General features: G+C 51.7%; 1 protein-coding gene across 1 annotated transcript in view; it reads right to left on the reverse strand.

The window, feature by feature from the left end:
- Positions 1 to 1444: 1444 nt before the first annotated feature.
- usp34 (ubiquitin specific peptidase 34) overlaps positions 1445 to 12755 on the reverse strand; it is a 55801-nt gene continuing 44490 nt past the window's right edge. The window contains exons 58-78 of the mRNA XM_064325165.1: positions 12421 to 12532; positions 12027 to 12188; positions 11681 to 11832; positions 10996 to 11149; positions 10780 to 10824; positions 10448 to 10552; positions 10012 to 10159; positions 9566 to 9870; positions 9064 to 9393; positions 8536 to 8693; positions 8262 to 8340; positions 7670 to 7796; positions 7155 to 7262; positions 6708 to 6812; positions 6394 to 6518; positions 5793 to 5916; positions 5192 to 5271; positions 4797 to 4937; positions 4414 to 4560; positions 3657 to 3813; positions 1445 to 3149 (exon numbers count right to left, since the gene is read on the reverse strand). Of these exons, the coding sequence (XP_064181235.1) occupies positions 2461 to 3149; positions 3657 to 3813; positions 4414 to 4560; positions 4797 to 4937; positions 5192 to 5271; positions 5793 to 5916; positions 6394 to 6518; positions 6708 to 6812; positions 7155 to 7262; positions 7670 to 7796; positions 8262 to 8340; positions 8536 to 8693; positions 9064 to 9393; positions 9566 to 9870; positions 10012 to 10159; positions 10448 to 10552; positions 10780 to 10824; positions 10996 to 11149; positions 11681 to 11832; positions 12027 to 12188; positions 12421 to 12532 (3553 nt within the window). The 3' untranslated portion in view covers positions 1445 to 2460. The remainder of the gene's footprint in view (positions 3150 to 3656; positions 3814 to 4413; positions 4561 to 4796; positions 4938 to 5191; positions 5272 to 5792; positions 5917 to 6393; positions 6519 to 6707; positions 6813 to 7154; positions 7263 to 7669; positions 7797 to 8261; positions 8341 to 8535; positions 8694 to 9063; positions 9394 to 9565; positions 9871 to 10011; positions 10160 to 10447; positions 10553 to 10779; positions 10825 to 10995; positions 11150 to 11680; positions 11833 to 12026; positions 12189 to 12420; positions 12533 to 12755) is intronic.

Raw genomic sequence — 12755 nt, forward strand, 5'->3', positions numbered from 1 at the left:
ACGAGCTCTAGAATTTTCTGTAAACAGAATCGAAGGGGAGTTGTCAAGGAGAAGACAGAAGAAGCCCTCTGACCAGCTACGATGGAGATGGCGGAAATTCCTCCCACACACACTTGTGATTGGCTGGAATGTTTTACACGGCTAGCCAATAAAAATATCCTGCCACAGTTGCAGATATTCTATGTTGGGCTGAAGGAGTTGTAAGAGCCTGGATTTACTTTTTAGTGACATTTAAACAAAGTCAAATGGTTTAATCCACAGATTTGTACTTCATTTTTTTTTTTAAACTGGAAGCAAAGGTTTTCCTTCATATTTAAAAAAAGTTACTGCCAATATTCTTTTTCTTCTAACTTGCTTTGAGGTATGAACACTGTTCATACTGTTTCACATACTTTCCAACAGCTCAACAGAAAGTTCCGTCCTGACAGTTAGGTTGCACGGCAACACACCTCACAGAAGATACTGCATTACAATTTTCAGTGACCAATCAGAGCCTCTAGTTAGGGAAGTACAGGAGGCAGAATATTTGGTCAGAGTAGATGAAATATCTGTGGTAAAGTCATAATTACTTTATGGGCACATTCTGTAACTGCATACTAGACTTTTCAGACATCTTGTCATTAATCTCACTCAACAGAAGCATCCTCAAGCCATACCAACGCTAGCCTAGCGAGTATAGAACAGAAGCAATGTTTCAAGTTCAGAAAAAACTTGAAATTTGAATTTTATTACAATTATACTTAACCTTTAAGTTTTACATAATTTCACAGTGGGTAAAAAAAAAAAACATTACAGTAAAGTGCCAATCAAGAATAAAAACGGATGAAATGGGACTTTGAAATTTGCAACAAGGCATTTTCATTTGAATTTCCCAATTCCTGAAATCTTCTTTAAAAATGGCAGATGATCTTAGAAATGGTCGATACTATATTCCCTCCCCCACCAAAAGCAAAAAAAAAAAAACATTTTTTAAAATATCCACAAAGGAAACCTTGCAGAGAGGCAGGCGGAGGGGTTACACATTCACGATGTGAGCAGCCAGAAAAAGACACAAAATCTCACGACATGAATGCTTGTTAAAAAGAGACTTCCGATGGCTGTAAAAATAAATTTAAAAGGGAAAGAGATCTGAAGGCACTGGTCACGCCTGTGTGAACTGGGCCCAGGTGTACCGGGGTGGAAACGCCAGAGTGAACTTGCCAAACGGGAGCCAATCAAACGCGGCGTGGCGCTTGGCCGTAACATTCCAGCTGAATCTCGACGTGGACGTGTGAGAAGGTCCTGGAAGTTCAGCCTTCGCTGAAAAGAGATGACCTTTCCCCCCGTAATCCCAGCCAGACACACATATCGACATTAAATAGACCAAATCAAGTACATTATGCTGTGTACTCTAATTGTGTGTGTGTGTGTGTGTGGGTACAAAAAGACAAACCAATCTCTCAGCTTCTAGTCGATTCTGGTTGATAATCATTCATATTATAATTTTTATTTAAGTTATCCTCAATTAAAATAAAACAAACAAAAAAAAACAAAACAAAAAGAAAAGAAACAAACACAAACATCGGGAAATGCGAGAATGACAATATAATATGGAATGTATTTCAGTAAATAAAATAAAGCTCCAACAGCCACACCAGCAGCGCTTTATTTCATCCACAGGCATCCTGTCAAATAAAGCACCATATATATACTCATATACACGGCCAGGTCAGAACTAGAAGAGGATTCTTAACAGAATCAAGGTTTATGTGGTTCCTTAATGTACAAGTAAACTTAGTTTGGATATAACCACAAAGCCGGGAGCCGGGTAGGCCTCCTTTAATAAAGTACAAAACTGGCACAGAAGACACCATTTTATACACAGTAAAAATGCAATAAAATTAAATTACGTACAGAAGAGAGAGAAGACTAAAACTCTGTAAACCTTCCCCCTCGTTACAGCAACCTCAAAACAAATAAATCACTTCAAAGAACTCTGAAATAAGTAAAAATGAAAAAAGAAGACGAGTAAAATAGAGGTTTTTTTTTTTTTTTGCGCGCCCTTTGAGAAAATGTGCTATAGCTGCAGTTATTAGTCCGAGGCTGTGTGTCTACAGCCCCGGACACTTCAAGCATACGGTGCGAATCTATTGCCATTCAAGCTAAAAAATAAAAAATAAAAAATAGTAAAGATCACGTGACGAGACGGAAGCGCAGAGAAACTGCTCAGGACAGCCGGCAGGGGGGTCGAGGGTCAGGGGTCAGGGGTCGAGGGTCAGGGTGGGGGGGGGATTTGAGTTCTTTTAAAACAAAAACAGACAGTAGAAGGTTGGGGGGAAAGGGGAGAAAAAAAACAGAACAGGGTAGTTAAACAGGTTTCATGGGTGTGTCTGTGTGTGTGTGAGAGAGAGAGAGAAAGAGCGAGAAAGAAAGAGAGAGAAAGAAAAGGATTAAAAAGCCAGACTCGCGCTGGAAATGCCGTCAAGAGACGGAGGAGGCGCGCGTTCCCTTCGCCAACAGTTTGGCGACGGCGCCGATGGCGGCCTCCACGGTCCGGCACAGCGTGTCCAGAACGTCCTGCTGCTGCGCCAAGTTCCAGAGGCCGTGCGCTGCGGCGTGGACGCAGTCCGTCTCCTGCAGGGGGCAGCCTGGAGCCTCGCCGGCCTCGGGGAGCGCTGGGAAGGGCTGGTCCTCCTCGCCCGCCTTCGAGCCGCCGGCCTTCCGGCCCTCCTCCTCCTCCTCCTTACCGCCGCCCCCCGCCGCCGCCACCGCCATCGGCTGCGGCCCGAACGCCCCGCCCCCCGCGCCGTCCGGGGGGGAGGAGGAGGACGAGGAGGAAGAGGAGGAGGACGACGACGACGCCTCCATCTTCTCCTCCTTGGGGGAGGAGGCGCCGGGGGCGGGGTTGGGGGCGGAGTCCGGGGAGGGCGGGTCCTGCTCGGTGCCCGGGTCGATGACGGAGGAGTCCCGCGTCTCCGTGTCGGAGGCGCTGCCCGGCGTCAGCGCCTCCCGCGTCTCCGGCTTGGCCTCCGCGCACGAGGAGGAGGAAGAGGAGGAGGCCGAGGAAGAGGAGGCGGGCGGGCAGGCCCCGCCGCCGACCTCCACCCCGCCCGGGTGCTCTTCCTCGCTGCTCACACGCCGACGCTTCACCGGGGTGGCGCCCTCTTCGTCTGCTGAGGAAGAGGAGGGGAAGGGGCCGAGGGAGTGAGCTGCCTGGTGTAAAAACGTCACAGTTCACAGCTGACATGACATCTGTAATAAGCGTTTATAACATTACCATGACTGGTTATGACAGGTGTTATTACCATGGTTATTACACATTTATGAACATTAAATGATACATAGCTCAAGTACAGCCAGGTCATGACAGAAAAAGAATAGTACTGGCAACACCTTACCTGGCTAAAGCCAAAACAAATCAAACACTGATTAAAAAATGCTTTCTATGAGAACTAGTACAGCACAAGTCACATGATCCATGTATGAAGGCAAACTAAATTTCTAGCCCATGGAAGCATTTTTTCAAATGGGCCAACTGAACTGCCATCTCATGACCTGAAAAACAGCAAATCTGTGTTCTTTGAAGATGAGAGTTTTTAAGTCTTCCCTGAAATGGAATCGCCCCCCCCCCAAAACCGCGCCGTGGGCAAGAGCGCCCCCTACAGGCCGACGGGTACCTTTGGCCTTGCGGTCCTTAGCCTCCTGCTCCAGGCTGCTCCGGTGCTGGAGGCAGGCCCGGCACTTGGCCAGCAGGTCCTGGAGGGCGGGGCCGAGGGCGGGGTCCAGCTGTGGGGGCGTGTGCACCGACAGAAGCAGAGCCAAGGCCCGTAGGTCCTGAAGGGGGGGAGTGGCGGGGGGGGAGAGAGAGGACAGGAGACACCAGGGGCCAATCAGCACTGGCTCGGCCACTTCCTTTAAGCACGGAGACTGATTCAGGGACAGAAGGAACACTGTACACGCAGTATTCTGAAGCTCGGCCAGGGCGTCAGCGATCAAACGCAGATAAACAACTGCAGCGATAAGCTGACTTTTATCAACGAGGCCAATAAGCAACTGATTACATACACTGGCCACACAATAGAGAATGACTATAAACACCTAACGCAAAATCAACCGGTCGAAGTCCACGCATTGTGGGCCATCCGTGCACTTTTCCAGAGTTTTAACGTGTGACTGGACATAGTATAGTGGGTTGGGGAACTGGGCTTGTCACTCAGAGGTTGCGGGTTTGATTTCCAAGATGGGGCACTGCCATTCTACGTACTTAACCTGCGATTGCTTCCTTAAAAGTCCAACTGCATATTGATTGTATATCTACTTTTTTTTGCATGTACTAAAACACCAGGCTGTCTAAGTGACTCTGGATAAGCGTGTGTGCTAAATGGCGGAGTTGTAGGGGTGTAAGGGTGTAAGGGTGTATAAGGGGGGGCTCACAGCGTTGAGAACGCCACTGTTCTTGCAGATCTCCATTCGCTGGCTGGCCGGCTCAGACTCCTGGCTGTGGTACTGGTTCACCAGGTTGGTGACCAGGATGTTGACCAGACTGGCGCAGTTGGGCCCAGACAGCACCTGGTTCTGAACCTGAAGGCACACGGAGACACGTAAAGGTAGGAACAGATCAGTTTTACCTGGCAAAGGGGTAAATGTGACACTAAAGCTCGGCTTTTACCCTGCAAATATTACACCGATTCAGTAAAAGCTTAATCATGGGGGAGGGGTCATAGTTTTTTAATATGGACTACACTACCCAGCCTCCTCTCTGTGTACAGGAAAGAAGCATATGAAAGAGGAATAGGAATTTCAGAGAGTGTGTTCACCTTGTGCAGGAAGCAGGTGAGGAAGGAGTAGGCCAGGTTGTTGTTGAGGAAGGTTCTCTCGTCCATGAGGATGCACTTGATGTACTCCCCGAAGGCCGGGTCCTCACAAAGCAGCTTCACGCAGGTCTTAGCCATGGCCGACTGGACGGAAGACAGAGTAAACTTTACACACTTTACACACGGCCAAAAACCCGCTAACACACCCCGATTCTGATACGAGACCAGCGTGGAGACCATTCCAGAAACAAAACATGAAAATAAAGCGAGCACACTCCAGTGTGTTAGCTCTGAACAGTCATACGTTCACTGCTGCACTGTGTAATGCTAACGGCTAACATGCACTCACAGCATTGAGCCCAAACCTGGAAGAGGGGCGGGGTGTCAGTGTGGCTTACCTGAGACTGACACAGCTCCGTCCAAAGCTTAGGGAACAGGGCCAGGTGCAGAGGCAACCCCTCATAGGCAATCAAGACACCTGAAACCAGACAGTGCCCCCTAGAGTCAGAATCAGAGCACTGCACCAACCCTTCTCTGCTTGGACAATAGGTCTTCCAACCAAATGTGGCCTTCGCACCGACTTCCTCGCGTTTGTGTGACATGCTCCGTGACTGTAATAGAGCTCCACAGCACGTCAGGGTTCTACCCCTAAAAGCTGATGTGTGCTAACTGGAATAATAATTCAGGAGCACATTGACTAACTGGGAAGCATTAGTGTACTCCTAAACTTCTGTTACCCCTAAACGTGTGCCAACATTAAGAGATAATTTACTATGTTGTCACCCAGATTTCTCCATTTACATTATACATCGTTCCGCAAAACTCACAGGGCATTCATGACATTTCTGCACGTCTTACTGAGGTGGGTACTGGCCCAAATTCCCATTCATTTCCACTGTGCTTCCCTCTTTATACCTGCACACCAGTGTGATGAAGACAGAGCGCTCGCACAGCGCATTCTGCCACACAAGCGCCAAGCAGCACGGCGTGCGGACGTACTTAGCTTGACCAGCGTCTCGGTGAACTTCTCGCAGTTGATGGCCACTCGACACAGCAGGTGGATGAACTGGTGGTAGGACAGGAAGTAGTCCAGGAGCATCCGGTCGTACACCTCGTCCTTCCCCTGAAAGGAGGGAAGCACAGACTCCGTGAAGGAGGAAGGAACTGCGGTGCCTCTCCGGCGGTGCGGAACCCGAACGAGGAAACCAAACATCCGAGCGTGTGAAGCTGGGCGTGAACATATCGCCCAGGGACGAATCCCCAGCCCCGTTCCCACCTGGCTGGTCTCCTCCTCTTCCCTTGTCCCCGCCCACCTCGCTGGATCCACCCTCGTCATCACCCCGGTTCCTGCCCCTTATAAAGCCCAGGCCCCACACACCTTGCTGATCTCCACCTCTGTTCCCACCCACTTCGACAGTCTCTGCCCATTTTCCCACCCACCTTGCTGGTCTCCACCACATTTCCCCACCCACCTTGCTGGTCTCCACCACATTTCCCCACCCACCTTGCTGGTCTCCACCACATTTCCCCACCCACCTTGCTGGTCTCCACCACATTTCCCCACCCACCTTGCTGGTCTCCACCACATTTCCCCACCCACCTTGCTGGTCTCCACCATAGTCGGCAGGAGGCACATGTTGAGTTCGGGTCTCGGGGGCCGGATGTTGTTCTTCCCGCCCATCAGCTTGATGTTCTCTCTGCAGGGCAGGTAGGGGCCAAAGGACACTGCCAACACAAAGCACAGGGGGGGTTAGCAAAGGGACAGGGGGGGGGGGGGGGGTCAACGAGGCACGGGGGGGTTAGCAAAGGGACACGGGGGGTGTCAGCGAAGGACTGGAGGGGGGTTGGAGGGGAATCGAGGGGAAACACAGGGGAACGCTGTTCACTGCTAAACCCAGTGCACAGGATACTCACTGGGGATGTTGCTGTGGTGGTAGGTGCAGTGGTTGTGCTGCAGGAAGGGCACCAGCGTGTGCAGGAAGTCATGTGGACTCAAGAGAACCAGCTCCTTCAACACATCTGCAGGGGAAAAGACCAGAAACATTAGAGCTCCGCTATCAAAAATTCCATTTAGAAATCAAACTGATATAAAACATTCCATTTAGAAATCAAAGGGATATCAAACATTTCATTTAGAAATCAAAGGGATATCAAACATTTCATTTAGAAATCAAAGGGATATCAAACATTTCATTTAGAAATCAAAGGGATATCAAACATTTCATTTAGAAATTAAACTGATATCAAACATTTAATTTAGAAATAAATAGTGTCCGTCGGCTATTACAACAAAACACTTTAGGACTGGGGTTAAGACCACAGTGTGGAACAGCGCAGATAAACGCAGCTCAGCGAAAGCACCTAAGCAGGCGTTGCGGAGTTCGGGGGGGCTGTAGGAGTTGAGCAGCGTGAGCAGCTTGTGGGCGAAGTCGATCCTCTCCTGCCAGTGGATGAGGGCCTGCTTCACATCTGCAAGGACAACAAACGGGTCAGAACCACCTGCTCCAAACACCAACAAACGGGTCAGAACCTCCAGCTCCAAACACCAACAAACGGGTCAGAACCTCCAGCTCCAAACACCAACCACGCCTGACCGACATCGTGTGTCAAGACAGTACGTTAAAAATACCAGGATATAACAAAACAACAGAATAACAACAGGCCACTTAGTCCCCAAAGAATCCAAACTCCACCCAAAATGCCAATCCCGGGATCTCAAACTGACTGCTGGCTTTTGTGGTTTCCTTGTAAACAGGAGGTGTGAGCATACCCTATAGCCAAACACTGAATACAATTAAGCACTTGAAGTGCAGGAACACACCAAAAAAACTGGCAGCTACAATAGGTCTCAGCGGTGGACGGGGCCTGTCGCTTACCTTTCCGCTGCAGGTAGGGCCGCGTGGATTTGAGGACGGACAGGAAGATGGACAGCAGCTCCACCAGGTCCCCGGTCACGTGACAGGCGGTGGCCTCGTGGTACATCATGTGCAGCGTGTTGAAGGACTGGGGGGGGGTGGGGGATACCGAACTGGTCACATGACATAGTCTGATACTGCCTGGGATTACATGCCTTTCTATGGTTCCCCAGAGCTGGACTAGTCAACCCTTTAAGGTGTGAGATCACAACTGTGATTAGAATGTTCCTAACTGAACATTCTAGTGCGGATGTCACAATCACTACTGGTGATTGAAAGCAATGGAGTTCTAGAACACCGGCTCAGAATGTTGAATACACAATCCAATCCAAACCTGCTCTTCAGAAGGTTAACAGGTCACATCTGTGACCACGGCGACATTCTTGTGCGACAGCCTAGGGCAGATTATTTCAAACATGTTCTGGAACTGTTCACGCTAAAGTCTGAAGATTAACTCAAAGACCCCTGTGAGATATTTGGGATATTCTGTCTTAATAACTGATTCAGAATTTGGCTTTTTTTTTAAGGTGTGGTGTAGGCCCTCGGTACAGACCTCAGTCATGAGGATGAGGCCCCGGTTGAAGACCACCAGCAGCCGGTCCTCATCGTTCTCCAGCAGAACTCGGAAGGCACTGCCACAGAGAGAGGGAGAGAGGGAGAGAGAGAGAGAGAGAGAGAGAGAGAATGAGCTCGTCTGTGAGAGTGCTTGTGTGCAAGCTGGTAAATGCGTGTGTGTGTGTGTGTGTGTGTGTGTGTGTGTGCGCATGTGTAAGAGTGTGTGTGTGTGTGTGTGTGTGTAAGAGTGTGTGTGTGTGTGTGTTTCACACCTGATGAGCGTGGTCCAGCAGGACCGCCCGTCCAGGCAGCGCAGGTAGCAGCTGATGGTGGTCTTCTTAAACTGCTTCACATCCTCCAGCTCCTCCTCTCTCATGTCTGGCCGCTGAGCCACAAACAGCTGCATCAGGTTAAAGAGCTCCTCCACTGCCTGGGAGAGGAGAGAGAGAACAGAGTCATAACACACTCACACTCACACTCACACTCACACTCACACTCACACTCACACTCACACTCACACTCACACTCACACTCACACTCACACAGTGACCTCTACACACCACCTCGGAGAGACACAGAGAGCAAAGTCACACACACACTCACAGTAACTTCTACACACCGCCTGGGACAGTGTGAACACAGTCACACACACAAACACACAGTAAAAAGATATAGAGACAGAGAGAAAGAGAGAGACAGAGAGAGATAGAGAGAGAGAGAGAGAGAGAGAGAGAGAGAGAGAGAGAGAGAAGCTGAACCCCCCCCCGTCCCCCGGGAGCAGAGGCGGGGCACACACGCACCCCCGGGTACTGGCTGGCGTGGGGCGTGAGGTTCTTGAAGGCCCACTGGATGTTCTGGTGGGAGGCCAGCTGGCGGGCGAAGGCGGGGGACTGCTCGCAGCACATGCGCAGCACGCCGTAGTAGGCCGGCAGCATGCCGCGGTTGAACAGCACCACCTCCTGGTCGTCGTGGTCGGCCAGGATGTAGTTGAAGGCGATGTTCTTGGTGACCACGGGGTTCTGCACCACCAGCCGCACGTTCTCGGCGCAGTCCACGCACACGTTGTACCAGAAGGACAGCAGCGCCTGCTTGTTGTGGTTGGTGGCGATGGCCGGCTCGGACAGCTTGGGCTGGAGAGAGGGAGTGAGAGAGGGAGGGAGAAGAGAGAGAGGGCAGGAGAGGGAGGGAGGGAGAGAGGGATGAAGACAAAAAAGGCCGTTATCAACACCAGCGCAGAACTGGGCTTTTTCCACCACCGGTGTTGACCACTTCCTGCTCAAACCGGCGCCAGGCCACGCCTACCTGGAAGAGGTTCCACAGGTCCATGAAGTAGCCGGAGAACATGAGCTTCTCAGTCTTGGAGATGAGGCAGTAGGTCATGAAGCTGAAGAACTGCACCAGCTTGGTGGTGCCGTGGACGGCGGCGTCCACGTAGAGCTTGGCGCGTCCCAGAAGGCCGAGCAGCAGGTTGTACACCTGGTGCAGCACCACCGTGCTGTCGGGGCTGAGCGGGAGGTCCCGCGTGGGGATGTGCAGCGAGCGCGTCGAACGGAACATCTGCCGGAACGAGTTGCTGGGGATGAGGGACACCAGGAGGTAGGCTGCGGCTGGGGGGGGGGGCGAGAGGTCAAGGTTCAAAGGTCAGAAGTTTAACTTAATTTTTTTTTGACAATTTCACATTGAATTTCTGAACACAGTCAGCTGACATGCTGGTCACAAGGGGCCCTAAGTTCCGGAACTTTCCGTACAGGTGCGAACGCGGGGGTAGTTGTGGGCCAGCAGGAAGCGCTCCACCCAGTTCTCCATGTTCTGCAGGACCCAGCTGTGCGCCAGCTTGTTACGGGGAGTCTGCACCGCCAGCCAGTCCAGGCACTGCGAGGGGTTGTACTCTATCACCTGAGAACACACACACACACAGACACACACGAGTCAGGTACAGTCCCTGCAGTATGGAGGCAGTAGCATTGGCAGCCGTCAGGGCCAGTGGTGTGGCTCCTGATGCACAGACTGCAGATAAGTCTGACTACAGGAGTGTAAGAGATGGAGCCCCTTCAGGCCAAGACCACCGCGGCCTAAACAGTGTCCCTCAGAACGGTGTGAGACGTGTGGAGGCGCTGAGGCGGGGCGGGGTGGGGCAGGGCGGGGCAGGACGGGGCAGGACAGGGAGGGGCAGGCAGGGCTTACCTCCCAGATTCTCTGCAGGATGTAGGAGGCGAAGGAGGGCATGCCCGGGGGGCCTCCAGCGAACTCCATCAGCATGGTCAGCAGCTTAAAGAAGGGATTAGCAGCCTGAGAGAGGGAGAGAGAGAGAACAGCATAGGCTGTTATATACACATGCTGTAACAGCACAGAACCAAGGGCCAATAAATATAACTGACATACACTGACAGAGGGACAGAGGCAGAGTGAGAGAGAGAGAGAGAGAGAGAGAGATGGAGAGAGAGACCTGTCCCTCAAATGCAAGGCATCCTAAGGATAAACAAACCACATATACGCAGATAAGTAACAGCACGTACCTCTGGAGTGAGCTTTGCAATGGATGTGAAGAGCATGGAAACAATCTGAAACAGAAAGAACAACAAACTGATATTTACGCATGCCTACATATCGCAAAATTAATTCCCCAGAGGCACACAAAGATCATTTTTAAAAAAGCTTTATTGATTTATTATAAACAGTCACAGGTTCAGTCATGATATAAAAATTTTTTAAAGCCGCACGCGCGCACTTACGTGTTCCGCCAGCCGGTTGTTATAGCGACAGAGGCTGAAGATGAGGTTGCAGGTCTGCCGGATGTTGATGCCGTCGCGGATGTGCTGGAACAGGAAGGGGAAGCCCTTCCCGCCAGTCAGAGCCGCCATGTCGTTCTGGGAGAGTGTGAGGTGCCTGGGGGGGGTGGGGGGGTAGGGGGGTGTGGGGGGACAGCGGTAAATAACGACATCAGACTGAAGAACTGAAACACCACCATCTGCTCTCTTCCAAATACAGAATCACATTAAAACGTGTGTGAAGGGGGGGCGGGGGGGTAGCAGATGGGGCAGATCTAGCTTCGGGGGCTCACACGAGGACACGGATGGTTTTCGGCAGTGACTGTGGACGTAACCATGGAAACGGTACCCTCTCTCTCTCTCTCCCTTGTTGCCTTGTTACCGGGCTCGCTCGCTCGCTCAGCGATGCACAGCAGAAGCCACACGATGGCGATGGAGACCAGATAAACAGCGGGTACCGCGTCACACGGACTGAGCAAGGCCCATTCTCAAGCTCAGGTTCAGCCACATCCACATTCACCCACGAGTAAGGAAGTCCGGTGGCTAGAGTCTATGACCGAGCCGGTGGATGAAACCAGGATCGGGGGAATAGGGTGGCGAGTGAGGATGGTCATGGGGTGCAAACGCAGCTCTCTGATTGGTCCTTCACCTCTCTGAGCGAGACTGCTCCACCAGCAGGGCGATGAGAGCGATCATCTTCTCCAGGGCGGCCGGCCGGTACTTCTCCTCCGCCAGGGACAGGATGTCCTCCTCCTCGTCCTCCTCCTCCCCTTCCTCCTCCGACAGCACCTCCACCTGCGGCTGAAGAAGAGCAGGGCACACATCCACCAATCACAGTACAGAAATAAAGCACTGCACAGCACATCCACCAATCACAATCCAGCAATAGAGCAAAGCACTGAACTTCCACCAATCACAATGCAGCATCATAAAATGGCACAGGACTTCCACCAATAAGAGCTTATAGTATACAAAGGTCATGAAACATGACTCACATTCTCAGGGCCTTTTGTTCCCATGTAGAAATGGACCATAATGGAGATGGCTTGTAAGGAGAGGAGAAACTGACTCTGCAGGGAGAGAAGCAGAATTAGATCCGTTAGCAGAGGGTGTCGGGTAAGGACAGGCCCGTTAAAGGACAGCTGGGCTGGGGGCGTATTGGGTCAGAACAGGCCTGTTAAAGGACAGTTGGGCTGGGGGGGTATTGGGTCAGAACAGGCCCGTTAAAGGACAGCTGGGCTGTGGGGTATTGGGCAGAACAGGCGAAGAGGACAGTTCACTTTGGGGTATTGTAAGACAGGCCCATAGAGAGTTTGCTTGGGGTATCGTTAAGAACAGGACCACATAGCAATCCTCTCGGCCACTGGGAATGTACAGGAAGCACAGTACGGCAGGCTGCGTGGACTTCCCCCGCTCCATGATTGACAGCAGGTGTTTTGAGTGGCTCACGTGACGCAGAGCGGCTCCTAGTCCTCCACCCGCACCGTCCATATCATCAGACCTGCCCCGAGAAGGAGGGGGGGGAGAGGGGAGAGGGGGAGGGGGAGGGAGGGGGAGGGGGGGAGAGAGGAAGAGGGGGGAAAGCGAGAGAGAAAGAGAAGGAGCGGGAGGGAGGGAGGGGGAGAGAGAGAAGGTGGGAGGGAGGGAGGGAGGGGGAGATAGAGAGGGTGGGAGGGAGAGAGGGAGCACATGGTCAAACTGTGGTTAGGGAACACCAGGAGATC

Source organism: Anguilla rostrata, chromosome 2, assembly GCF_018555375.3.
Source record: "Anguilla rostrata isolate EN2019 chromosome 2, ASM1855537v3, whole genome shotgun sequence".
In the NCBI taxonomy this organism is placed as follows: Eukaryota; Metazoa; Chordata; class Actinopteri; order Anguilliformes; family Anguillidae; genus Anguilla; species Anguilla rostrata.